This window comes from Xylocopa sonorina, chromosome 17, assembly GCF_050948175.1.
Source record: "Xylocopa sonorina isolate GNS202 chromosome 17, iyXylSono1_principal, whole genome shotgun sequence".
NCBI lineage: Eukaryota > Metazoa > Arthropoda > Insecta > Hymenoptera > Apidae > Xylocopa > Xylocopa sonorina.
This window is the reverse complement of record NC_135209.1, coordinates 5,391,132-5,418,791: the sequence shown is the minus strand read 5'-3', so window position 1 is coordinate 5,418,791 and position 27,660 is coordinate 5,391,132. Positions and strand designations below refer to the sequence as shown.

The 27,660-nt window shown below is 43.1% G+C and overlaps 2 protein-coding genes across 4 annotated transcripts in view; one reads left to right on the top strand and one right to left on the bottom strand.

Annotated features, from left to right (window-relative positions):
• LOC143431309 (uncharacterized) overlaps positions 1 to 27,660 on the bottom strand; it is a 51,007-nt gene that overhangs the window by 13,189 nt on the left and 10,158 nt on the right. The window lies entirely within an intron of this gene.
• On the top strand, positions 637 to 26,964 carry LOC143431292 (uncharacterized). 2 transcript variants are annotated; one of them, XM_076907910.1, is made up of 5 exons: positions 637 to 963; positions 22,550 to 22,776; positions 23,027 to 25,742; positions 26,007 to 26,178; positions 26,442 to 26,963. In XM_076907910.1, exons 2-5 carry the CDS (start codon positions 22,554 to 22,556, stop codon positions 26,712 to 26,714), a joined length of 3,384 nt encoding a protein of 1,127 aa, XP_076764025.1. In that variant the 5' UTR covers positions 637 to 963; positions 22,550 to 22,553; the 3' UTR covers positions 26,715 to 26,963. The 2 variants fall into 2 exon arrangements, with proteins under 2 accessions (XP_076764025.1, XP_076764024.1); XM_076907909.1 differs by lacking the exon at positions 637 to 963 and adding an exon at positions 21,679 to 21,828 and having other exon boundaries at positions 26,442 to 26,964.

The window sequence follows — 27,660 nt, the reverse complement described above, 5'->3', positions numbered from 1 at the left end:
CACTATGTTAGTCCAAACAATTTAACAACATCTTATAATTGCTCCAAGAACTTTCCAACTTTGCTCGTTTTATCCAATCGACGCTAATCCCTACAATTTGTATAAAGTATTCCAACTCTTTAACCGCTCTGTGGATTCAGACGCATATATACATACATGGATCCAGCAAAATGACGTCAACGGGTATCATTGTCTATTGTACCCAATTTTATTTAACAGGAGGTCAGAGAAATAGGCTTCATAAACTTAATGCAATACATGTAAAGATGTAAGATCAACGATTCTGTGAAATGATGAACCTTCTCTATGTGATAAATGCAAAGCAACCCTTAAATGTCGAGACTTGCGATGACGACACCCAAACGAGTGTTCCATACGTATGTATAAGCGTTATAAATCGAACCTCTCTTTATGCCCATATCATTTTCCCCGCGGCCTTTGCAGTGGGGTAAGTTATCCCTACGTCCGGTTCCTACGAGAGGGATTTCTCTTAGCATCCATTCTAGCAGCGACTAAGATCCCGCGCTTTCGAACGAGCGTATAACCACGGTAGGTGGAATGTTGGCCTGGCGGGGAGAATCAGGCAACTGGCAGGGGAATAATAACGAGCTAGACGACACGAAGCGAAGTCAGAGAGCGGACGAGGCTTTATAAATCGCGAGGATGTTCGCCGGCGTCGAACCAGTGACACCTCGACCGCGATCGATCGTACTGGTGGCCGCAACCGGATCGCGCACGACGTCGTCCACGTGCTCGCCGCGAACAGAACCCGCGGGTGTACAGTTTCCCTCCGCTTTTAAAGGAAGAGCTTTTTCTACGAGGCTGAGTAAAAGATAGAGTGGTCGAAACGGGAGTAAAGGAAGAGTGGTGCAAGAGTGGATATCCGGTGGATGCGACCAGTTTCGCGTGAGACAGAACTTCGGTGTGGATCGATCCGTCTAGCGGAGCTGCGACGTTTCAACCGTGAGTGATCGATTCTATTACGTTGCTGCACGACTAAATTTCATTTTCACACTACATTTTCAGAAGCATTACTTTGAGGAAGCTGAATAACTTTCAAGAGCGAACCGTCTTTAAATATCAATTGTTTTTTTTCGTGAAAGATAATTGCTTCATTGAAATCGAACAATTAGCGGCATTCCAATGAAATAGATTGTCCGATTAATCGTTACCATAATTTTCTTTTTGTGCACGGTTAGTCATTTAATTGGAGCGAACTGTATTTCTAGCTAAGCAAAAAAAAAAAAAAATTGTCGAATGGTAGCTATGATAGGGATTATCTTTCTGATGACGCCACTTTATTCGTATTATGATACGTCTGGAAACTGTAACTGTAGAGTTTCAGTAGGCGCTGTTTCTTTTCTAGATAGGTACACATGTGAGAGAGTATACGTTCACTCGTGTCCCCTAAATCTATTAAAAGTTCACCGTGTTCTCTCCGTCTGCGAACAGCAGAATTCAAGTAACACCCGTCCGAAATCAAATTCCGTGCCACGCGCGCGTCCAAATGCAGCGGAAGTCCCTAAACCAGACCTGGTACCGGATGAAACGGCGTTCCTCCGCAGCGTACGATGGCTGCGATTCGAGCCGCGTTTCGTCCGTTCCCAAAAGGCTAGCAGCGTACCAGGGACAGGGTTACGAGCGGAGGGTTAGAGCCCTGACACGAGCGTGGTTGCCGTCCCATCGATCGTGGCAAATTGGATTGCCGCTAAAACGCCGGTGCTATCTTACCGGCTTACGGGATACAGTGTTCAGTGCCGTTGGGAACGGTGCAAAGTTTGGTAACGAGAGTGAATTCCGACGTTCGCTACGGCTGACACGGCGTGCGTCTCGTTCGTCGGCGAACGGGAACATGGCTAGTGGTCACTGAATATGGCGCATGCAACCGGTTATCGGTTGGTTATCGTGATTATAACGAAAGTCATCGTGGCCAGACGAGACCACGGCCAGGTCTGGGTCACGCGTGCTTGAATCACTGCTGTTTGCCGAGCATACGAATTGTGAGTAACATTATGGCGTACGATGGTCACCCGAAGGGACACCGGGAGGTTGCCAACCGATGTGCGAAGTGATGATGACACGGTATCGTGTGTCGATGATGCACGTGTATCATCCCAAATGCTGACACTATTGTATTACGGTGCATTTAACTATAACTGTCTAACGTACAATTTCATGCAGAGATATTTTATCACTTTTTACTTGTTGAAAGTGATCAAGGAAGTCGTGTTCATAACTTGTTTACGGGGACATCTTTAGATAACGATCTATAATTCCGTTGACACTGTGGAAGCACTCAGAAACGGTAAAATCGCTTCATGTAATAAAACTCGAAGTTGTCCAACTACTTTTGAACATCTTTAGTAGCTCGTAAAATAGTGAGACGGACTGTGTATTGCTGCACAAGTAAAGCAGCGACTGTTTGAGTAACTGTAAGTTTTAAACATTCCTATAATTTAATGATCCGACCCAAATAGAAAGAGATAATGAGGCCCAGAAAAATAGAGATGATTGTGTTTCCTTCACTTTTTTCGTGATCTAAACTGTGGCTTCTAAAAGTGAAGATACATACAGATAAAACACTAAGATGATCTAGCGCGAGCAGTTGATTTTAAACATTCGAATGAATAACAGTATGATTATTCTGCACATCACGTTTTCTCGATTATCAGCTTCTGGCGTGTTACACACTAGACACGTACAACTCGTAAATTAGAGACGACGTTTAATTCCAACTAATAAATAACGCTACGTCTAATAATCGATGTAATAATTCCCGATAACAGTTGGTAATAACACGTTACTACGTTCTGTTTATTTAGCGTAATTATAGGATGGACACGCGCGCGCGCGCAAGTGAATCGATTAAACGTTCAATTTTCACGTTCGCTCAATAACGATCGCGGCCCATTGTAATGTCTAGCAAATATCTTCCTCGTAAATGATCGTTAAAACCGTCGTGGAACACTTTGGAATTTGTATCACCGGAACACTGACGCAATTACGCGCATTAGATACATACCGACCAGATCCCTACGAGAGACTGGTATGAGATATTAAAATTCATTAGAAACAGGCCCTAATCAAAATTCACTGGTAAAACGTTGCGGGATATTCCCGTACGACACTAATCAGAGTGTGATTCCTAACTTATTTATCATCGAAATGAGCAAAAAGAACATAGATTTCCATCGGTTTCAAACGACTGACATTTCGAGTGATTATATGAAATCCATTTAATTGAAGCATTTTCCACAGAAACAATCGTTTTTATGATAATCCGACGTGGAAAAAACAAAATGCGCAGCTGCATTGAAGTGAGAGCTAGGTCGTGTCAAAATGCAACCTTGTTAAAAGTTTTTTGTAAATACACTCGTATGAAAATATTTTTGGACCGTTCTCTTCTTCTTTTTCGTTCTTGTCGGTTTTCCGTGAAAAAATTCATAGTGAGAAACGTGAGAAGTTAATCCAACCGACAGAATGTAATTAGTCTACCAAAAATATTTACGCATATGGAGGCTGCGAATATTTCGAAACGAATTTTTGTTATCCTTTCATTAAATACTGTTTTCATTTAATTGTCGTCACACTGGTTGTGAGAATATTGAATGACAATCTTAGAAAAGAGTAAATCGTACAAGACGAGTCGAAGTGAAGAGAAAGTTCCCAGAGCACAGAGTAGAAAAGTTACTACATCATCTACGGGACCAAATATAAAAAACAATTTCCAACTTAATGGCTACACAACATTCCCATCTGATGTCGTGAGACTTATCAATTTTTTTCAAGGATTTCCAAGGAACAGCCTGATCCTTCCTAGTCTTCCGGCGGATATGCGTGACTGTCCGATATCATGCGACGTCTCATTTACCGGGCAAGTTGTGGTGCATGAGGTCATTACACGAATCGATGATTCGGCCAACGCGGGACCATAAATTTTGCCGGGCAATATCGATTCCCGCGGCGTGATACGCTCGACGTTATAGCTGATACGCATACCACACACACGTACCGCGCAATTTATATGCGACGTAAGCGTGGACGGGTGTGCACACGCGTGTATCCATCTGTTCTTTCATGTGTATCGAAATGTTTCTCAAAGTGTAACGCCCGGTTTCTACCGCGAGACATGTCTGTTTGCGCGTGCAGTCCGAGCAAAGCACGAAAACTCCTTTTCTGTCGGGTGTGGAGGCGTCGATTCCACGAACATCACGAAATCTCCACAATGCAGAAGAAAAATATAACTGCCATAGCAAGAAAATTGATCGTAATCTTATTGTTATCTCGAGATTTACTTTCACGAGTAGTCTGAATTCAATTGGAACACTTTGCGACTGCAAGTGTTTGGACACGTTGCGGTGTTTGACTTTAATATCTGAAAGATACAGTGTCGTATGTCGCGGATAATTCTTTGCCACTGTTTCCATTTCTCCTTTCATTTTCTTCATTGCGCGCCTCTTGTTCTGTCGTTCCGTTCCTTCTTTTACTCTCCATTTTAGTTTGCCTCGAGCGATAAGTGAAATTGTTTTGGGGCGAAAGAAAATTGTGCACAAACCACTATTGCGTTACGCGAGACACATGGCCATAGCACATACGTATGTGCGATATGGGATACAGGGTCGTTCCAAAGTAGGTTACAAGTTACAATTGCCTCGTTTTATTTCCCGATCAGTCATTTTTCTGAGGAATACCATGCCATCCACGATTGTTGATTCCCTCTGCATCGTTTTTGCTCTTCATCTCTTGATACGCGATATCGGTCTTCCTCGATCTACATTCGTTCTTTTCATATGTACGTTGCTCCTTTCTGTTTGCCTCTCGTTTCTTGCCATCACTTTTCTAGCACAATAGAGGGAGCAGAAAATTGCTCGCGAGTCAAGATTAAACTAGTGTACCATATTTGATACCCGAATAACCAGGATATATTTTCTGTGCTTCTCGAGAATTTGCTATGTTTAAGGAAACGTCGGAAGTGTTAATACTTCCGAACCAAGGATACAGCTGTAATTTAGCTACGTTAGTTTAAACTACCGAGCAGCGTAACACCCGGAATTTGCTCGAGACAACCGCGGTTTGATTTATTATCCGATCGATTAATCGCGTCGATGGTAGCCAGATCCGGTTCTGCGTAAATCGTGGATGTGTACAAGCGTTAGGAGGCGTACCCTATTTGCATAAGACGGGGTGCCAACGATGCGCCGTCACCACGTCGTCTTGGATGTTGGTTTGTACTATTCTCCAACGTGCACGTCTGTAATTATAGATCGTGCCCATGCGAGAAACCGGAGAAACAACGGCCGGAATGCGTGATAACAGAGCATGATATTCTATAAACAAGTTTTTCGCAAGCCGCGGACGTGTCTGTCAGTTGCGGAACGATAGAGGCCAAGATTCACGTTTCCTTCCCTTCTGTTCGTCGAGGAGAGCTTCATTGTGTCTCCTCCTCTCTGTCGATCGTCCGATAGGTTCGTCCGACAAGCTTGTCTGATTGATTTTATGGTTCGGGTCTGCTGATAGTGATAGATGCACGGTTGATGCAAAGGGACGCGGGTGAAACTCATTTCCGATTCCTCTTGCGAACGGGTTGTCCAATTAAAATTTGTATTTTACAGAGACTACATGTATCGAGATAGAGGGAAAATCGTGATCGCTAAAAGTACAGTTCTCATTTACTTTTCCCGGCTAGAGACGTCGCATATGCGTCATTGAACACTGACGAATGTCGTGATGTCACTGAAGTCTGACTCTCCGATGGCATAATGCGCCTCTATGCGTCTCTACGCGATGACCATTATAAAAACGACGGGACATCGTTTGATGCCACTGAAAGAATTGAATGTCAACAGCATAAAACCCGACGCGAAGGTTGCGGCCATGATCAACGATCTTGAAGTATTTCCATCAAGGCCGATGACGAGAACGCCGTTTACATAAAACACGATGAGAAAGCTTCACCAATGAGTTACGATCAAACGCTTCTTACCGTTTATTTTCGTTTCTTAAATAGTACCTGTTTGTAGTTGATGAATATTATGTAGTATCGCAAAATAAAACAGTTGCATTAGTATTAATTTTACGACTTCTTCTAATTACTTTCATAGACCGATCTATGTCATTCGAAAGAACAATTAATGGTCTGTCTGAATTTAGAATACCATCAATCTTGGACGTTTAGTGAATTTAATCGAGAAGTTCGTTTCATTGATAACCTTAACTTCACTGTAGCTGTTGCTTTTTAGCAGCGCCATTCATGCTCATTTTATATTTAGCCAGTTACATAAATTACATTGATACAAAGTTTCATTTACCGACTTAATAACCGAGAGCAAAGATCATCGTATCTCTAATAAACATCCATAGATACGTCTACTTGTACTTTAGGGATAAAGGATCGTGTGTTCAACTCTTGCCATTCTCCAGTTCCCATTTTAGTGTCCACTACAATCGATGCAGATATATATCTTGTAGTAATTCTAATATATTCACGAACGATATCCATGACCTTTAATTATCGCAATTATCAGTAAGCTAGTTAAGTAATTAGTCAAGTTTATTTATTGGCATTTGTATTCCATCGCATCCACGTCTCGTTTTTGGTACAGTTCTTATTCGGAAATACGTTCAAAAAGCAATTAAGTTAGAACGTAACGGCAATTTTAAAATAGCACGATGAATTTTTCATCTACATTCATACGACTGTGTGGTACATTGCACTATGAATGAACACGCGACACAAGGAATCAATTATTCAATGTGGAGGATATTAAAAGACTGCTTGAAACGTGGCCCATAAAACGTAGTCAACGTGTTCATTGACAGGCTCCTGAATGGACGCGATTATTGTCACGCCTGCTTACTAACGAGGCAAAATTAATTGACAATTGGACAACGTATGCCCATATTAAATTTTATTCATAGCTATTCTGTCGTGTGAAGTTGTATTCCGTCGTGTATAGGAGAATTAAAACACGGAATATAAAGGGAGGAACGATTAAAGAAATTCAATTGGAAAAGGTAAATCGGTTCCGACGGATTCGATTTAAACACGGAAAATGCATTTGGATGCAATTCGCGTTCGAGACATAAAATGAATAATTGAAATCGTTCGAAAGTTCGTCTCAAGCACGCGGAATTGTACGGAAAATTATCGGAGGTGCTCCACGAAACGTCGCCGTGGTCCATCGTAATTTGAAGGTGGAGGGTGCGAGAAGTGACGGGGTGAAGATAAACGCGGGAATAATTCGAAAGGGCAAGGGTCGCGACGGCGTTCAGAGCTCTCGATCCCTTCGATCCCGTGCCTACAGATTAATGTTCACGTGCAGGCTTATCGACAATCTCGCGTCCGTTCGAATGGACGCCCGAATCTATCCGGATGGGGGTGTGCAAGCGCCATCCTGTAAAATAGACAATAAATTTCCGACACGCTCCAAGCACAGCGAGCCAATTTCTCCTGCGCCTCTACACTTTTTTTCGAAGCCAGTTTGTAAAAAATTCAATTGTCATTCCAAAAGTCTAACTTCTACCAGTAGCAGTGAACCATTTTTTACATTACAAAATTGAACGGTATTTTCGATGCGTACTGGAATTATTCGTTTCACTTTTCGTCGTTCCAATTATATATTGAAACGTAAACATTGCTCTTATCTCTGCACACACGTTACATTTCAACGCGAATGAAGCTCCCATTTATGTTCTTTCATTCCATAATGATTCATGGGCGTACCAACAAGTTTGCATGCACCGAATATGAAGTAGATGTTCATTGTTGTCATGTTTACTAAAATCCACATCATATATAATAATTTCCATGCATTTCACATTATTGATCGGTGGAGGCATCGAATCTGCGTTCGAGTACCTGTTGTTGTACCTAACATATTACATCTGTTTGCTTTTCGATGTCGATGGAAAAATTTGCATTCATATTCATATTATGAACGTAATAATTTTCTCCTTACATAACAAACGAGTATCGTTGTTTAATGTTTGTCTTCCTGGCGTGCGATTCCGAAAATTATTCTGTTCCCCAAAGTTCACTTTCGAGACAATCTCGAAAAGTGTGCTCAGATATCTCGCAAACGCGCCAAGTTACCACATGTCATGGATATCTTTTATACATTTCTTGTAAGATATACGAATTTCAACCATCCTTTTAGTTTGAATACCATGGCACGCCCACACGTTGGAAAGTTTGAATAAATACATGAGGACGCCTTTCTACGATTCATACAGAATTATCAATATTTCTTTCATGCTAAAAATACTCGCGTCGAGAAGATACCGAAAATGCCGATGCATTGTAAGTATCTTTTTACGCGTATCTTTACATGTACTCCTCCTCTCGGTTTCTTATCATTGTACTGTGATGTAATAACGTCTATATTAAGAGCTTCGTTCTTAATGATTTTCGTTCTTCGACTGTGACGAGCCTCCCCATTCCTTTTTCTCATCGTAACGACACGTTTATCCGACTTCATCTGGCCAGAACAAGCATATTACCGGCACGTAATGGTTCGTTATGGTTTTCAAGCAGCGGAACCTGCCACCACAGCCGGAAATCATTATTCCACGGGCGCGAGATTCGACTCGCCGCTGCACAAACCAATACACGCGATTATTCCCTGGCATTCGAACCCGTCGAAATCGTTCGGTACCACGTCCAACAGTTGTTTACGCCTGTATAGTTTATTTTATAGTAGTAGAATCGAATGGAGAATCCTTTTGAAAAGGATGGCTCGGAACAAGTCCCTCGTAAAGGTACACAGAGATTCGTGACTAACGAATAATTTTTCGCGGAATAAAACTGTTGTTCCTTATTCATGAATAAATCCCAGGACCTCTATTCGGGTTTTATTATACTCGCCCAACTCTGTCACGGCGAATAATAGGATGGAAGTAGAATATGGCAGAGTAACGTACCAGTCGGATGAACTAGGAACAATTTCGAGCAACGGCTCCACTGGTGTGAAATGTTAATTCGAACGTTTTGAACAACGCTGGATTATTTAATCTCCCATCGGATTATACTTTGAGACGAAATTTTCAATCGATCGCTTGTGATTATTCTAGAGTAACTTTTATCATATCAATTATAATTATGTAGTCTGTCCCAATAAGCTTCATTACCATTCCAACAAGTATCGAAATCATGTAAATTAAGATTGAGTCGTTAGAGATACCAGCTCGTACCTTGAGGGCACTGAAACAGGTTTGTGGCTGAATAACGTGATCGACGGACGGGTTACACGAGAGATATATGGATGTAAATCCATAGCTACTCGATGCAGATGCTCTCTTCGAGTATCTGACGTCCATTTGGAAAATTGGACAGCACGTTGGAACGAATGCGCTGACCTTTTTTCCAGTGCTAATATGGAACGCTGGTGGATGCAAATATGGGTACGCTCGATGAATTTACACCGGTGATCCGCGTGATTTTACGATCAACGGAACTTCAAAAATTTGTCAGTTTTTAATATAAAATTTGTTAATTATTATTATTATTTTATCGTTGACCAACTCTAGCCGCTACAGTGTATCGTTACATAAGAGAGACCTTGCAAAGACCAAGTGTTAAAAAAATCTCGAGCGCATTTTTGTTCGGTCTTAATCAGAGCGATCAGCGAACAACTGAATGAAAACAAGCAACTCTCTTTCTTCCATAAAGTTGCTAAACGACCAGTCGTTAAACAGTCGTTCCATTCTTTGATGCGACCTCGATGAATTAACCTCAGAAAAACTAGAGGAGAAAGGATGGAAAATATTATTTACGAAAAATAAATGAACTCGTAGAAAACGGCCAAGTTTCGTTAAGAAACTTTTTAATCAACCGAATATCTTTTTCTAAAGACTTCATATTACCAGTATCGTTAAAATACACATACTTTGCGATGGGAAGAGTAACAATCCAGGTGGTTACCACGAGCATCCATCTCTCAACCCCTTAATCCTTCGAATAACAGCGGAAGGCACCGTCTTTCGAAGGTTAAAGCGGTTGCAAATCGCGGCTGAGTCAAAGTTAACTTTCTTAATAACTCTCGACCGCCTGGTCGCTGCTTTTTGTCCCGGTTTCTTCCCGAAACCCTTCCAGTCTTAATTGATCGAAATGTTCTTGGCCCGTGAGACATTAAAAACAAAAGCACCAAGCAGCCAACGTGGAAGTGATACCACACGAAATAAAGCAGTACGGAGAGGAACGAAACTGCAGTTTCGAGAAACTTTACTGCTGGGTGGTTGATGAAGTTTTAGTTGAAGTTTGGTAAATGAAAAGGGAGAAGATTATTTGCGTTTGTTAGAAGAAATATACATGTTGCGAGCAGAGTACAGTATCTTGAGAGGTGTTCTACTAGTATAACGAAGCGTTATCTATTTTCTACCGCCCAAACGAACCAAATCATAATGCAAAAGAAATTCTAAAAGAATCTATTCTAAAGACTCGTTTAACTACCATCCAAAGCGACTCAATGTATCGACATTCTCTAACGGTTCCTTATCTTTCTGAAACCCGATAAAGACGGCGCATCGTTCTATAATGCCCTCCACATTAGAGCGTCTAAGCTGCAGCCTCTCCGAAGCACACGTTCAAAGGTTGTGCCTTTTATCTAAATACGATCCTGAAAGATTCAAGGCGGCGCAAGCAGCGGCCATTCAATCGATGCTTTTAGTACCGTCACGGCGGCAGGTGTTATGGAATATCGATTCACGGGGGTTGACATCTTGGTGCCTCGTTATCCGATCGTCGCGGACTGCTTAGCGTGGCAATCTAAACGATGAGCGATTCGAGCATCGCACGAATCGCAGCTGATAGCAGCTGATACATTTCGTCCGAAACCGTATCGAACGCGTTGCGAGGGTGCGGTAGGGGTTGACGCGTATCAAGACGGGATACGCAATCGGATCAAGTTCGTCTAGGTTCGCCAGAAGAAGTTGGCCAACGCGGTTTCTCGTTGAGGGTAGTCGCCGAGTTCCCAAGGAACTGCTCTAACGAACGCTGAAGGGTGATGCGTGACATTTGGGAACCGTGCCCCTGATAAATTTTCGAACAATCTAATCTTGCGAGCCGAGCCACTCGGAATGTGACTCGCGGCTGCAAGTTTCCCGACAGGTTGACAAATATTAAAGTGGATGATAGGTTCGGGAGATAAATCTAAAGTTTCGGTTCTGACGTGTGAAATATTGATAATAATTTGGCGTAGCTGCGTTGGTTGGATATTAGAAACTAATGGTGGAGAAAGTGGTGCGCGTTAGGCACATGAATTATCCCGACTTCAACGATACGTGTGATCTCCCATGAAACAAAGATAGGTACGATCCTAGATTAATTCCAGTCTAACACTCGAGCCCCCTGCAATACATATTCCGATTTGTGATTAAACCGAGGCTTGCGATCCGCTATCTATATCTCGCATAAATACGAGGCACGCTCGCAGTTTACAACGATCTAATTGTGGTGAACCCATTCGCGTAATTTCAACGATTTACCGCCATTGGTCGAGGATGAATCTCGTTGTAATCCATGCGCTTCAACGCGTTGTAAGAGTGGCCAGTCTATGAGTACACGTTTTCTCTCGTTGACGATGTGTATCGGAACGCTGTAATGACTGGATTAACCAAGTATCTGAAGCGTGCTTGTCTGTATAATCCGATTATTTTCCTAGTTCTCGGCTGTCTGATTTTAGCGAATGCCCCAAAATTCGTCCTGGTATCAGCCTGAATTCCCCCGAGTTACGTAATTCCGTATAATTAACTGGTATCGAACGATCTAGATTGTGCCAGCCACGATATTCGTACACTGGATACGACTGGACTAAGTGTACCTTTTTAGCATTCTAAATTCACCGTTTTAAATTCGCCAGATTTCGTTTTTTCTTAATTATACGTCATTATATTTATAATGCAGTATATCTACGTCACCGGACCCTCGACAAATTAATCAGAATTCGTGCCGGGCTTGTCCGAAAATCAGAATTCTCGGCTTTCCAGCGAAGATTTATCGCGGCAATCGGTCAATTTAAGTGGAAATTCGAACGCGACAGACGAATGACCATGCGAAACTGGTCTCAAAGGGAATTACAAGGAGGGGGTGAATTGGTCAGGCAGGAAGCACAGGCCTCCTTGTAGACGTCTTGTTAAGATCGGTCTCACTTTCTCAGTCCCTTACGTCCCCGCTCCCTGAGGGAACTGCAATGAGGCGTATAATTAATAGCCTGTTGAGCATGACAGACACGCGATAATAATTTTGCACGAGACGATCGTTCCCGCTGTAAAAGCACTCCGAGTGGAGGAGGACAGCTGTCTCGACCCGCCCCCTTTTTTGCTGCGACTGCTGTTTAGACACGGCGAATTGAAAAGCGTGGCAGCGTGGCACATTTGAAATTGCGTCCTGTATTTTATTATTATACGTATACGGAAAGATCGATAATACGATGTGAACGAAAGACGAAAATTAATTTGAACAAGTCGGTGAAATAAAAGAATCACTTGTTCAGTTTCTGCATCTACGATAATTTTGGAAGTACAACCTACGTTATGCACGTAGACCGCAAACTTTTAGTGGGTTTACAGACTAAGCATTATCGTTCCTTAACGTATACATAGTAATTTTTCCTGTATAAAGTAGATTGTGCGACAACTTCAACACCGTTCTTCCAACGGTGAAAAAAGTTCGAAGCCGCCGCGCATCCGACAATGTTCTTTTTATCTTGCACCGTGCACACACGTTACTTTTGAAACTTTTTCCCCGTTTTTGTTTCGACTGGTGCGCTTCACGGTGTGATTATATTACCTCCGTTTTTTTGCTCCGCTTTTTTTTCGCCTTTCTTTCAAGCGCCATCGAACGATTCTTTACAAACACTCCCAAGGGCTCTATTCGATTTCGCGAGCGTAATTTTTCAGTGGGATGAAAAGGTTGAGCGCTTAGTGAAGGAACAATCGGATTTTTGTGGAAGCTTTTGTTACACCATCACCGGTCGAAGGGATACACGGTTTTATTGAAATGTTTGGTTTGATTTAGCACGGAGAAACGGTCTCATAGTTGTCAATAATATTTCTGTATATTTGATTCGCCTTTAACTTTGTATTTTCTGTTTTGCGGATTCATGGAATTTTCAAACCTGACACTGTTGAAGGCAAACAGAGAATGCTTTCTTCTACGCGAAACTGAGATAATATTGATGGAACGAACTACTACTTCATCAACGGCATATCGCTAAAATACGCTTGATATTTGGTTAATTCGGGTTCTATTTGGTCCGACTGTCAATTTCCAAGGCTGTTGAAATTCTCGAAGGAAATGCAAATTACTCTCGTAACTGTCAGAAAGTCCGATCGTGGGGTTTCGAAGGGGAAACAGTCAGGATTCTATTATTAACTTTGACGTTAAAGTTTGAACAATTTGCTTCGTTGGTTAAGCGTACCATACCAATCCAGGGTAACAAAACGAGACAAGATCTTATAACATCTCTTCTTCTTTTTCTACATATTTTTCCACATCTTCATCAACCTTCCCTTTCCCCTTTTAGTCGCCTTTTACGACAAGCAGGGGTTACTGTGGGTGTATTCTGATCCCCACCACACAGGGATAGATCGTGGCTTATTTTGAAATGTTTAGAAGAACTAATTTATCAAGGTGCCAGCGATGTATTAACATTTTTAGTTTATTTCTAATTCTTCTTAAGAGGTATACAAAACAAAGTTTATTCTACGGTATACATAAACTTCCTGTAATGAATCGGTGTTGTAGTGTATGTCATGGTCATGATATTTCTGAAGCTAAAACTGTACTGCGTGATTTGCTTCGCACTGTGAAATTTCACAACGCAAGCGAACCTAAAACCCACAGGAAAAATGTAATAAAAGCGATTGACCAGCGGAAAAACAAAGATCAACGAAAGATATTGCACATCCCAGAGAAGAATATGTAGAGATGGTAAAGCGGCAAATTTAATTCAGAAATTTAATTAAAAAGTTCGTATTGGACGTTTAACTAATCAGTGGAGCGAAATGATTAAAGGGTGTACGCGTATTTCTTTTATTACTATATTTTCATATCGTGACGAGGTCAGAGGTATATGGTTCGGTTCCGCAACTTGCACAGTTTCACAGTTACATTCATTAAAAGTAGCATGTTTTCTTATTGAAATTACAACAGCTCGATATCTATGGATATATTTTAATGAATACCATAGGGAGACGCAAGAGCGGCTTTTTTTCAAGACTTCACGAGTTTCACGCGATACGTAACGTAGGATTTATCTGCAAGATTATATGTAGATTCAACTTGCCAACCTCCTTTTACTATTCTAAGCAGTCATGAATGTTAAGGAGTGAATGGTCTTGAACGTACAAAAAATTGTCTCCATGTACATAATAAATGCGCAGTAAGAAAAATGATCTGCAAGAAGACCTGTTTGCCTTTTTTTACGATTACGACAGAAATAACGTATTGTAGGAGAATATCATTTTAACAGTACTATAACCTGGGAATATTGTGATTTTGTTAAATATTTGTTAAATTGTACGATGTCGAGGTAACACATACAATTGATTTCTTTTGAATTATGATTTTTCCGATACATTAAGGGGGATACCAATTTTTATATGTATATTATAACGTTATCCTCCTGTCGTTTGCTATACTATGCTTCAACTCATTCTATCGTAAAACTTATCACGTACAAAAAGTGTTAAATCTCAGTGGATCTTCAACCGAACGATCATAAAATGTGTGTCTGTAAAAGTTTCAACTTCTACTACGCACTGAGTAGAAGACATTTACACGTAACTACCGTACAAAGTCTAGTGTCACGTATTGCTATAAAAAAGGATCAGAGTGTGGAGCATACATAAACGTTTCGTGTTTTACGTGAATTTATGTGATTACGTTCATACGATGTTCTCGTATAAATACAATCCTCAGAGAATTGATTAAATTATCCAAACAACGACTAAACGATAAAGATATTGAATTTCGATTATATTTTAGTATGAAACTGTGTGCGAATCAAGCGACGAACGAGGCAACAACTTGGACTGGTCGTGTTTCCTCTTAGGCGGTGTAGAATCATCCCCATATGCATACAGGGTGGTCGCTGTGTGTGCTGTGCGTGACACGGCAAAATGAGATCGGCCAATAATTGTCGCTCGCGGCTTCCAAGCCTATTTACATTTACGACTACTCTATACCCCGTTATTCTAACGTTACGAAGGTTCGGAGGCGAACGAGCGTCGCGCTCGACTAATGGGGAACAGACAATTTCGCTGATGTTCCGCGACGTCAGTTTCCACTGTCTATTTTCTACCATTTCCCGAGGGATTGTGTACGCGCATACATACGATATACACGTAACCAGTCGATTTCGAATGTTTCTTTCTCCTTTGCCCGCCTCGTATTTGCACTGTTGCCTCGCGTTAAAGTCTTTTTTGTTCGAAACTAATTACGGTTGGCGAGCCAATTTCAGGAGTCCGCGAGACAAACTTGTTTAAGTTTTCCACGTCGTTATTTAAGATATTTCAGGCTGAAAGAATACAGCGTTCTTGGCGTTGCTATTAATGAGCCTCGTTAGAACCGCGATGAAATTAGTCCCGTAATTTTTTGTGAGAGCGCTTGGAAACTTATAGCGACGTCCGTATTTTCTTTTTTTCTACGAGAACAACATTTTTTTTCTGCGCGAAAAGAAGTCTGGTACAAGTTTAGTACTAACACTTTTGCGTTAGAATGAAAGTTATTAAAGTGTTTATAGGGTAAGTATCGTAACTTCTGAAGAGACATAAAGTACTTGCGAAGAATGTACCGTACTTCGTCACTTTAGTCGGCTCCCAATTTGATCCTTTCGTTTGTCATAGTCATCGAATGGTTCAATCTGAAGTCAATCGTTATTCGATTACCTTCCGGCTGGTCGAAACGAGAAAAACGCACTTCGTTAAAATTTCACGACGTCGTTCGCGTTCGATATTCCACCGAACATGGAGAAAAGTTTACGTCCCTTATCACGGAGTAAAGGTGCGCCGCTCCATCCGCTATCAATGGCTAATTGCTTTAATGGCTAATTACTTTAATGCACGATAAGGCTCGACGCTTTTCGCTCGGTAATGCGGCGCATTGAATTAGAAGCCGGTTAACTAGCTTGCCGGCTCCTATACTCGTTGTATTATGGATATTTGAATTAAAGTATGATGGCCACGTGAAAAACAGCTGTACCGTGAAATGTAATTGTTATCACTATGTTAATGGCCGCCCCATAAGCGGTCGTTTGGTACCGCGACTGTCAGATTATTATCATTTTATGAGCATAGGAAATATACATCTTAATCGAAGATGGTAATCACTGTTCGATATTTGATTTGGTGGAATCTGATAAGTTGATTTTATAGAAACTAATAAGAGCAATGGAAAAAGATAGAGAAGAATTCACCGTATCTATCTAAATAGAACCGCGGACAAATTAATTGTTCGTTACCAACAACGTGAATCGTTCATCGTAGCCTGTCAACGGGTTGTAATCCGCCGTTGGCCCCGCTTTGTTTCCCCGGAACTTCCCGAATCAAGCTTCATCGTAATTTCATGAAATCTGCTATCTACGCCCTTCATCGTTCATCCCCATCGAAGCGAACCCGGAACCCCCCCTTCGAGTGACCGGGCGTTGTTCATCAAAACTTCAATGACCGTTTCGTTTCGAAAACGCATTTCTTGGCTCGTGCCTTCGATCCCTTCCTCCGTGGAATCGGTCAGATTTATATTTAAACGACTTCCTAGATGAACCCGATCAATTAGATAGAATTAGACGTGCAACTGGCGACCTAACAAGTTCACGGCCGTGACGCGACCGCAGTTAAGACCACGATCGTTTAGATGCTGTTCATTGTGATTTGTGGTCACCTCTCGTTACGGTTAGATAATTCTAATAATTCTAATAAAAATTGTATACGGTTACGAAGAGTACAATTGAAACGAACGAGAGTTATTTATGAGTCGTTCGGCTGATCTCATTGATTGGTGGAACGATGATGGTTAAGTGTATGGGTATTTTATAAGGGCCTGAAACTTTTATAGCGTGTGAAATTAGTATGTAGAAACAGAGGAGACGATAAATTCTCATCAACCGGTTAATTGATTCTGTACTTTTTAACTAACACGTGTATTCAGACAACTACACAGTTCGTCGATCATATAGTCCTTATATGGTCTAAAATGGAAAGCGGAAAAGAATTTCTTTCTGTTCATAAACATCTATAATTCGTTATCGATTCGATCATTTGTGTTGGAGGAAATGGCAATACGCTCCACCAAGAAATGGAACGTCACTCCGTTAATACGCCACTGTCGTACGAGTTGTTCGCGAGCGAATTCCGATTTACGAATTTCCATACGACGTTTCCGGAATTCCCATTAGAAGGAACGTCGCACGAGTCGAACCCCTTATGTACCATTATCCGAGAAATACCTTCTGAATCCAGCCTTGCTGTCTATTCGCGTCGAGAATACGTCGTTCGTATCTGTCTTTTTTTTTATTTTTTTGCTTTTACATTTCCATGAAATTGATCTACGTAGTAGTTATAGTTCGAATCACCGTTCGAAGAACGATCGTGACCCATAAATAGTAGCGTTGTTGCTTAAACCGGGCCAAGAAACGTGCGCGTAATAACAACCTAGCGAAGATTGTTTCTCGGTTAAACGCAGCTTATGCTACGAATGCATCGCGTTTTTTTGCTTCGTAAACATTGCTGCTGGGAGGTTTGGATCGGGGCGATAAAACGGCCTCGTCGCCCCTGACCGCGAAACTCGGGGGAGCTGTTCGACTTCGTCGAGTCGTAAAACGTGCCGCCTCTCTCTAACGAGATTTTTCCAGCGTTTCCTTCCTCCTTTTTCTCCGTTGAACGGGTACCACGTCTGTTCGAGCGACAGCGTCGCGTAGCGGAAACCGCGTCGAATGTTCAACGATCGGCGTGCAATTTCCGCTACATTTTGTCGCGGACATCGCTTGTTAGTTGACGAGGAAAAGCCTCGATCGACCGATCAAATTTTTCTAAATTTCGTTTCCTCGTCCGCCTCTTCCGTAGATGGTACTCGTGTTAGATAAGATTTGGCATTCTCGGATATTTGGACAATTTAGAACGGTATCAGATACGTAATAAATTAAGATGAATCCGTGTGACAAAATCAATAACCACTGATAAAGTGTAGAAATAAAGGCCTACATTTTGATTAGCCAATAACAACAATTTCAATTTTTGCGTCCCCGTCTCAAGTCCAAGAGGCCCACGCAAATCTAATTAACGAGCGCTGAGAAAGGTCAGCGCGAGATGGTCGCGGATTAAGGTCAATTTTAAAGAAATCGCGAGTCGCCCGGGATTCGACTTAGTCTCGTCAGTTTAAGCAGCGTCTACTCGTCGACGATTAATACCCCCGGGGAGTTATCCGTTTAGCCGGAAATAGGCTTTCCTCAGCCGCTTACGTGCTATATAGTACACGCAGAGCAAGCTCGTTCTAATTATTTTGCTCGCTCGCTCGCGAGTAACGTGATAACGCCGACCGCGCTCTCGCACCTCTGACGCCTGCCACGTCCTGATACTAATGCATTAATTTATAATCATCCTATAATTTGCGGTCGCATCCTCCTAGCCATGCGTGACCTCCATTCTAATCGCGCGCCAGCTATACCGTGCATTTCAATTTACAACTTGAACCAGCGCACGCGTTCCTGTAACGCTGTCCTCCGCCTTCGAACCGTGTGTACGCCTTTAGAACCGGGGCCGACTGCAACGTGAGATTGCATTATCCGCGGTTCCATTGCACGCAAGCTACCACCCCGCTACCAGTTACGAGGTTACGTCGTCGCGACGCGTTCCACCCGTTCTCCTGTTATTCCGCTGAACGCTTTCGCGCTTTGTTTTAATGGGAACCATTTTGTCAGAGAAAGAGATTTTAATTCACTGCTCTGGAATGATATTTGCGGCGCAGCGCGAAACTATTAGATCATTCCTATTATTAGTTTTACGGTGGTAGTTAAACACAGGGGTTGGAAGTGAGAGATGCAGCTGTCCGAATTTGTCGGCTCGTATGATCGCATAAATTCGTGTACTACATAAGAATTTACTATTTCTCCCCATTGTTCACGATTTTTCATGCTGTAGTTTCCTTGGCACTCGTCGGTAGCCGTGAAAATCCTTCATTTAGCGATTCTGAACGCAAACCAGCTTACTGATTAGCAACGTCGCGGCCGCTTACCGTTAATTAGGTGACACTTTTTTCTCGCCCCCGACCGTCGTTAACCTTCAATTAGTTTCAACGCTAATCGCTTCGCTAGCAAGTACATCCTGTTTGGCTACCGTGGTTGGTCGAACCGGTGGCTCTTTGATAACGTAATTCCGTCCTGTTCTAATTCTTTCTATGTATCAAAGAAAAGAAAAAATCGCTTCGCGTCGGAAAAATGTCCCTATGTTCGAACGATTCCGACAGCAGGGCTATTTGTCATAAACAGTAACAAGAACGTCGAGTGGTCACGATAAAATAGAACGAGAAAAGAAAAAAAACGTTTCACTTCCCGTTAGTGCCACCTTGTACATTCTGGCAGCAGGATTCGTGCGAAACGACGTTCCAATATTTCAATACGTTATCTCCGAAAAGTCAGGCGGAAACTGGTTCGATCGATAAAGGCTGCATGACAGAACGATATAGTCTCCGGTGCCGTTTTTATTACACGGCCCGTGGGTGCTATTATTCCATTACTCGTTGACTATGAGCTTTATAAGCGCATCTGCCAGCCCACGTACCAATTCGATCATATATTACGCAAATACAAATTGCAGATTTTCGACCTTCTGCATAACCGGAATCATATATTACTGGCTGGTTTTTCAAAAACCGTCGTTCTTATTGAACTTTTGTCGTACGAAATCATTATTAAACACTTTTTGAGCCTATTAATCCCTTCGTAGATAAGAAAACCTGATTTTCTAGATCCTTTTAGTACGCTCACGTAGTGAGCGCACGCGCGCACGTACCATCCCCCGCTGTGAAAAACACGATCGAACCAATTTTCTTCTTCGTATCTCGGTCTGGAAGTTTATCCCCGACCGTAGCATTCCGCCTCGTTGCTTCGAGGTATGCAAGAGTAGAATAGAAAGGAGACAGAGAAAAAGGTTTCCTAGAGTTGGATGGATAAAATGAGGGTTGGCCGTATGGGGGTAAGTTTGGTAGGGGGTGAGAAAAAGCTGTGAACGTCGGCAGTTGAACCGAATCGTCGACTCTGTTCCAAAGTAACTTTAATTCTCCTGTCTGTGACAATTTGTACGATTTAAATTTGCGCTCGTAGTCGCCTGCCGTTAGTTCACTTTTCTTTCTTTCAACCCGTGCACCACGATCTATGGACCGCAACCAGGAATTTTTCGATTGCTGCCTTGCGGCGCGTCGAGAAAACTAATTAGCTTGACAAAGATTTGACGGCGTTTGAAGTTCCTCAGTGACCAGCCCGTTAATTACCTTCGAAGTGAACCAGCCTCTATCGGTCGCTTTTAGGCTTATTACCCTACATCGAAGATTCTAATTTTGGGAGCTCGTTTGTGGACAAAAATTAACTCGCGTTGAGCAAAATTCAACAAAGTGTTGCGAAAAGAACCGAACCTCTGTCTTTTCCTTTTCCTCGATTAATCGTCTCACGCAATCTCATTGTTGCCGCGCGTACTTCCCTCTCTTATATTATTATATTATCCCAATAAAGCGTATGCACACACGTTCCTTAAGTAGTCGAGGCGGAGTAAACACGGTCCGGGATTTTCCCGTCTCTAGCCTTGACCGAGCGAGACTTATGGCCTTTACAGTTTTTACGGCCTTTGAGTCTCCTCTCACCAACCGTTAAACGATTCCTCTGTCGCGAACCGGTCCAGAGTTGATCACCACCGAGACGTTTGCATCATCTGAATATTACTTGGTCACGAACGGGTCAATTGTACCGATTTGTCTGGTTTCTCAGTGGCTGCGAATGTATTCTTGACATGCGGCATCGATGGCGAACGCAATTGCTCGAAATTATGAATGACCCTTGGGCCAACACCGCGACGTGACATCACCATCCGGAAGTCGAGACGAACGTAGCATTGTGCGTGCGTGTGATTCCACGGCGTGTCGACCGCCAACAGGCGACCGTGCCAGCATTAACTTTAGCCACTCCGACCTGGCACCGACAGTGTGTCAAGATCACTTGATCCCGGTGCGCCTTCATCTCGATCGCGGCGAGGACCGATTGTTGCTTCTCTTTCCACGAGCCGATTAGGAGAGCCAGCTTCTACGAGCGAACAGTAGCTACAGAGGCGAACTCACAAAGCGGAGAATTTCACCGGACTGACCGGGAACAGAGCCACGAGAAGTGTGTACCACCCCTGGCAGCGTATAAAGGGTGGACGTGGCGCACAGCGTTTCTTCGAGAGGCAATCGAATGCCCCGAAATCGATAGCCGGCTCTCCTGTGCACCGACGGATGTGATCTCGTTTACCTGGTACGAAATCGATCGAAACGCGAATCGGAAACGGTGCGATTCTCGGGCTTATCATTCGTGTGACGTTGTTGAGGAGAAGTGATAGTTCCGTTGGTCGATGAATTCTGTGGCAGGGAACAGATGACCACCGAATTTTGCCATTGTTATCACAGAAGTGATTGACAAACTTTTCCGTGTTACTTTTACATTGATATTTGATGTCGATCGATAAAAGTTGATACGCGTAGAATATTCCGACGCGCAGGAACAAAAAATGTTCGATCCTCGTAGACAAGTTTTATAACGTGCTCGCACGAGCAAGGCTATTTTTCAAACTAACTACATTTATGCTTGATCGGTAAGCAATTAACCTTTTCGAACAGTGAACTTATGAATAGCCAATCAATTCCGAATTGCCATTACGAGTGCCGGTGAATAATGGCGATCAAATTTGCAAAGCGTGCAAACGCGATAATCGATCCCCTGCGAACTTTATAAAATCCAGCCATCGCAGAAACATTGATCAACCGACCTCTATACAAGTACGATACCAGCGTTCACTTGCGACAAACCTACCATTTGATTCGTTATCCCCCGTATCAGAAAAGAACATCCAAAAATATATCCTCCTACGTTCCATTAAAATTCAGTAATAACGTCGCGGCAACCTAATCGCCCTAACGTGGGATTCTTGAGGAACAGCGGAACCGCTCCTTTGACGCGACACGAATACCTAACGAGAAATTTCATTCGACGCAAAGTGCTCACACGTCGTGTTCTCGCCGTTCCAGAGTCCTTGGAGCGTAAAGAAGTCGGTTGTTCGCCGGTGTGGCACGGCCTGCCTCCGGAAGGCGAAAGCGTTTAAACCACATCCCACTCTCGTGGACCCGGTGGACGTAGTAAAAATGTGCGAGTACCGCCCTTCGTTCTCAACTCGGTTCACCGCGCGCCTGAACGATAGCGATTTCAACGATTCACCTGTTCCGATCGGAACATGGCGAAGCAGAGAGAGAGAGAGTCCTGACAGAAAGAGTATCCAGACAGAAAGAGTAACGAAGAACATATCCGTTTGATTGCAGAACGATGCAGCCAGGGGTGACAGTGGTCCTGGCCACGGTCTGGCTGGTGGTGTACGCGAGCCTGGTGGGGACTGCCGTCCACCATCCCATCCGCCTTACCCTCGATCAATACTCCCCTTTAGCCCCGCAACACCGGCAGCATGGAGCTTATGGAAGTGTCGAGGACCAACTGGGCAGGAAGGATCAGAATCCTGCCAAGAATCAGCCCGACGACGTTTCGCTCATCGGTACGTCTGGCATTCGTTACATCAACAATTTAATTCTGTTGCTCTGCCTCTACCTCTTTCTCTTCCTCCCCCTCCTTCTGTCTGTCTCTTTTTCCCTTTCCTTGACGGAAACAGAACGGTGAACACCGACGATAAATTATAGTCGGATAAGAAAATTTAACCGCGCTCTTGTTACAAGTTATGTTAACAGTCGCTCGACGCAAGTTCGTTCCCAAAATCATGCCTGTTCACTCGCGTATGAACATTCCAGAGTACGAGGAACTCTACGAAACGAAGCATCTCGGAAGCGACTCGTTGCTTCGCCGGGCTGGGAAGAACGCCAACGAGAATTCTTCACCTTTAGTCAAAGATAAGCAGCCCGATGCCTACTCCTTTCGGAGATTCACGGACGAGAAGGCCGACAATGGTGACACAAAGGGACTCGAATCAGCGTCGCACGAGCTGCCTCCTCCGTCCGAATTGGAGGACCCTTTTGTAGCTGACGGCACGTTCCAAGATCAAGGACCAGGCTCTGTGGAAATATACAAATTAGACATGCTGATAGAGAAATTCCTTTTGGATTCGACTCCTGTCACAAAACTTCTGTCGAAGGGTAAGAGCAAGGTGCCCAAGAAAACGAGCTATACTAATTGGAAGACAAAAGCACCAGACTATAAAGGTACCGGTCCAAGGCTACTGTTTCATAAACAGTCCAACTCATTCGACGACAATAATACAGAGGTTCCACCAAACATGGATCCATTTAGTATAGGCGGAGTACCGGAATTGCAAGTTGGTTGCGAGGGATTGGAGGCATCCGATCTTAATACTAAACGAAAAAGATCGATAGATTCCAGCGACAGCCAGAAGAAATCAAAGGAAGTAGAACCATGGGCGGGCGTAACTCCGATATCTTTGGACTTGGACTACGACGCCTACGACGAGGAGGACTACGAGGAGAGGGACGAGTTGGTGAAGCTGAAAAAATTGGAGGCCACGATGAGCGGGGTCAAGCAGAATAGAGGAGACATGGATGTGCACTTCTACGAGGAAAATGGCCGCCCAGATGAATTACCCGTCCGTGGAGACTTGGGTAACTCTAGCGTGGATAACGAGTCGATTAGCTTGCCCGCGACATCTGATCACGGTGTTCAGAAGAGAGAAGCAAAAGCGGTTGACCAGCCTTTGTATTTCGATAAAGAGAAGCGCGAGGTTCGTGCCGAGATGGAATCCGTAGGTAGCCCAACTCCGAGAGTTAATCAACGTCGCAAGATATTGTGGTTCGATGAGTCTGACGTTGTAGTGAACGAAGAGCGGAGTAAGCGTGACACTATGTGGGGCTTCGGGGAAGATGAAGGCGTGGTGTCTAGCGATGAATTGCAGACTGAGAATCAGCGACGAAGATTGGCCTATGAGAAAAGTTGGAGAGAGGCGGAAGAGAGGAGGAGGCAAGAAGAGGAGCGAAGACGGGAAGAGGCGAGCAGGCGAAATTACGTGGAGAATCGAACTAACTCCGACATACAAAAGATCAGGGAAGAGTACGAAAGGGCGCTGGAAGAGAGAGAAAGACAGGAAGAAGAGAGGCGACGACGAGTGCAGCAAGAGGAAGAGAGGCGACGACGAGTGCAGCAGGAGGAAGAGAGTCGACGGCGATTGCAACCGGCGTCGCGAAGAGGGTCGTCGTCGAACAGGTGGCAGTCGGAGGAGGAACGTAGACGACGCTTACAGGAAGAAGAATTACGACGAAATCGATGGCTCGACGAGGAGCGCAGAAGGCAAGAATTAGAATCGTCTTATAGGAGGCGCGAATCAAGGCCGCAGCCTTTTACGTACGAAGAAGAGATGAAGAGGCAACGACAGCAAGAAGAAGAAGTAAGAAGACGCGAAGAGAATCGTTTAAGAGAGGAAGAAAGGCAACGGAAATTGCAGGAGGAGGAGGCTCGCAGAAGAGAGCGGTCCAGGTGGGAGGAAGAGATGAGACGAAGGCAACAGCAAGAATTGGATAGAAGAAATTTGGAAGAAAGGGAGAGACAGTGGATGTTAAAGCAAAGACAGGAAGAAGAAGAACGAAGGAAGCAGCAACGAAACAGAAACGAACCTTACAATTTATTGTATCCCTCAACCGCTCGTCCGAACATGAGTAGGTCGTACGATCCCGAAACAGAAAGACGCATAAGAGAACAAGAAATAGCACGGCAAAGAAAGTTGGAAGAATATCTTCAACGTAACCAACCGATGAACATGACCGGTTCGATGAATCGAGAAAGGGAAGAAACGATCAGGAGGAGGCAAGAGCTCGAGCGACAACGACTCGAGGAGGAGCGCAGGTTACAAGAGTACGTGCGACGGAATCAGCCAGTGCATGTACAAACAGCGAATGATTCGAACGCTAGAAATATGCTAGAATACCATAGAAGATTAGACGAAGCGAGACATTATAATCGTCCGAGCTATCCAAGTCAAGAAAACAGAAGGATTCACGGTCCGTCAGCCCTGACGAACGTCGATCCACGGGGATACACGGACGAGGCTAGAAGAAGAGAAGCAGCCCAGAGGATCGAGGACGAAAGGATTCGAGATCGGCAAAGGCAGCAGCAAGAGCAGCTAAGGAGGGAAGCTCTGAGACGAGAACAAGAATTTCGCAGAACGCAGTCGAGAAACTACGAGGAGGAACGAATAAGAAAAGAAGCCGAGCAAAAGGCGAGAGAACGGCAGGAAACGGACGCTTGGAGAAGAAGCCAGGGTGGATGGAATACGAGAGTAAGCTACGAGGATCGTAGACGACTCGAAGAACATAGACGACTGGAGGAACGTAGACGACTCGAGGAACGTAGACGACTCGAGGAACGTAGACGACTCGAGGAGCGTAGGAGGCAAGACACTAGCCTCGTTCCAGCCAATTTAGTTTCAAACCAGTCTAGGAGAGCTATAGAACGCGAGAGACAAAGACAGGATGAAGAAAGGAGACTGGAAGCTGAGAGACGAAGGTAAGAGAGTAGCAGGTAATGAAACAAATGAAGAGAAAGATTGTGAGAATAACTAAATATTAAGTTTTAAGGAAATTAACGAGAAAATTGCGTTAATTTAAAAGAATATCTCATCCTATCTTTGTTGCTAATATTTATGATATCATTTTATTATTCTGTGGATGCAAGGAACGTTAACGAAACAAGCAGCTCGATCGAATCACGCTGAACGAGCTTCCTCTTTCGGCGCGAACCGATAATATAACGACCTTTTATTCGTTGCAGAGCAAAGGCAGCTAGGGAACATACCACGAACGAACAATCGAGACGACACGAGGAAGCCAGGTGGAGAACATTGCCTGTGAGCGCAAGAATAATAGTCAACCCTGTAGCACCTACCCCCTCGCCTAACTTGTTAATAAGGTCGGGCTTTGACAACACCGATATCAGTTATCAGGTGAGACCTACACTTATTATATACCTATGCGCTCTTTGTATAATGCCGTCACATAAAACGGTTACTTGATTCACGCCAAAATTATTGCTTCCTGAGATACCTAGGTACTGCGATGTCCGTAAAGGACTTAGGCAGATAATAATTAGTCGAAAACTGAATTATCTCATGAAATATCTCATGGATGATAAGAAAAAGAAGAATCTCATTAAGGTCTGACTGAGTCTCAATCGAGAATTTTGTTCGAACTTTCTTCTTTTTTACAGGGAGCTAATCCGTATCGTCCTGGAGTGCCAGTAGCTAACTTTCCTGCCCCTCCTACTAGACGACCACCTGTAAAAAGTCCGCCAGCCTGCATCTGGGCAGTTGTTCAATGTTGTCCATCGAACATGAATCGATTGGTTACGTGCTTCGAGGCGGTGGGCTGTCCTGGTATCAATTGGGATCCAAATCCGTGTAGACGCGCCGTTGTCGAAGCTGCTAGGGATACCTTGGCGAAATATTTCGCAGAAAACGAGGAGGAGAATCTTCGTTATTAAAAGAAATGCATAGAACGTAGGATAGATATACGCTTAATGGAACAAAAATTTGTACGCGATTCGAAAGTTTTTTTTTAATATCAACTGCAGGAAACGGTATCCCCCAGTTTCTGATGAAGCTGAAGAGAGTTACTGTGAGTGAATCGAACAACTGATAAAGATTGAAACTTCGAATTCGATTTATAATATACGAACACAGACAGTAATTCAGTACCTCTGAATCGGACTAACTCAAGTCATTTTTTTGTCGTTATAAAGTTTTCCTATACGAAAATATAAAGAACCAAACCAACCAAAGTACATCCTTCGCGCGAAACCTAGTTATATACACCATCTTATAAAATAAACAATGAAAAATAATAAAACAATGTATATAACTTAAGATTGTAACAAAAATGGACTTGGATTAGTCTATCTGTCAGGTACAGGATCCTGGTTCTACCGACCCTCATTAACAAAAAGGAACGGCTATACTACTTTCAATTGCCTGGTCGCGCAGTAGATCAAACCAATATGTGGTAAGACGGCCGTGAACGCTGCGTTAAAAAGGGTTAAGAGAATCAGAATCGGTGCTCGTGTTCTTGCTGCATGTCGAATAGTGTGCTTGGGTAACAGTTTCATGTGCAAAACTAATTAGTGTTTCAGAAGGTTCCGCTAAAGGTGCTTTTCCGAGTAAATAATAGTTAATAATAGTACGTAAATAATAATTACATAGATAGTTACGAGAATTTTTCATTTTTTTAGCTTAAACTAATAATAGACGTATTTATTTTTTATGTTAATTACTTTACGATATAAGAGATTTAAAAAAAATTTACAGTGAACTTAACTTAACTTGTTATCAATTGTATTCAAAGTGTAACTTTCAATTGATTAGAAATTTTTTAACATTTGTTAAGGTACCATTATAATTTTGCGAATGTACTTAAGAGTACAAATATAGAGT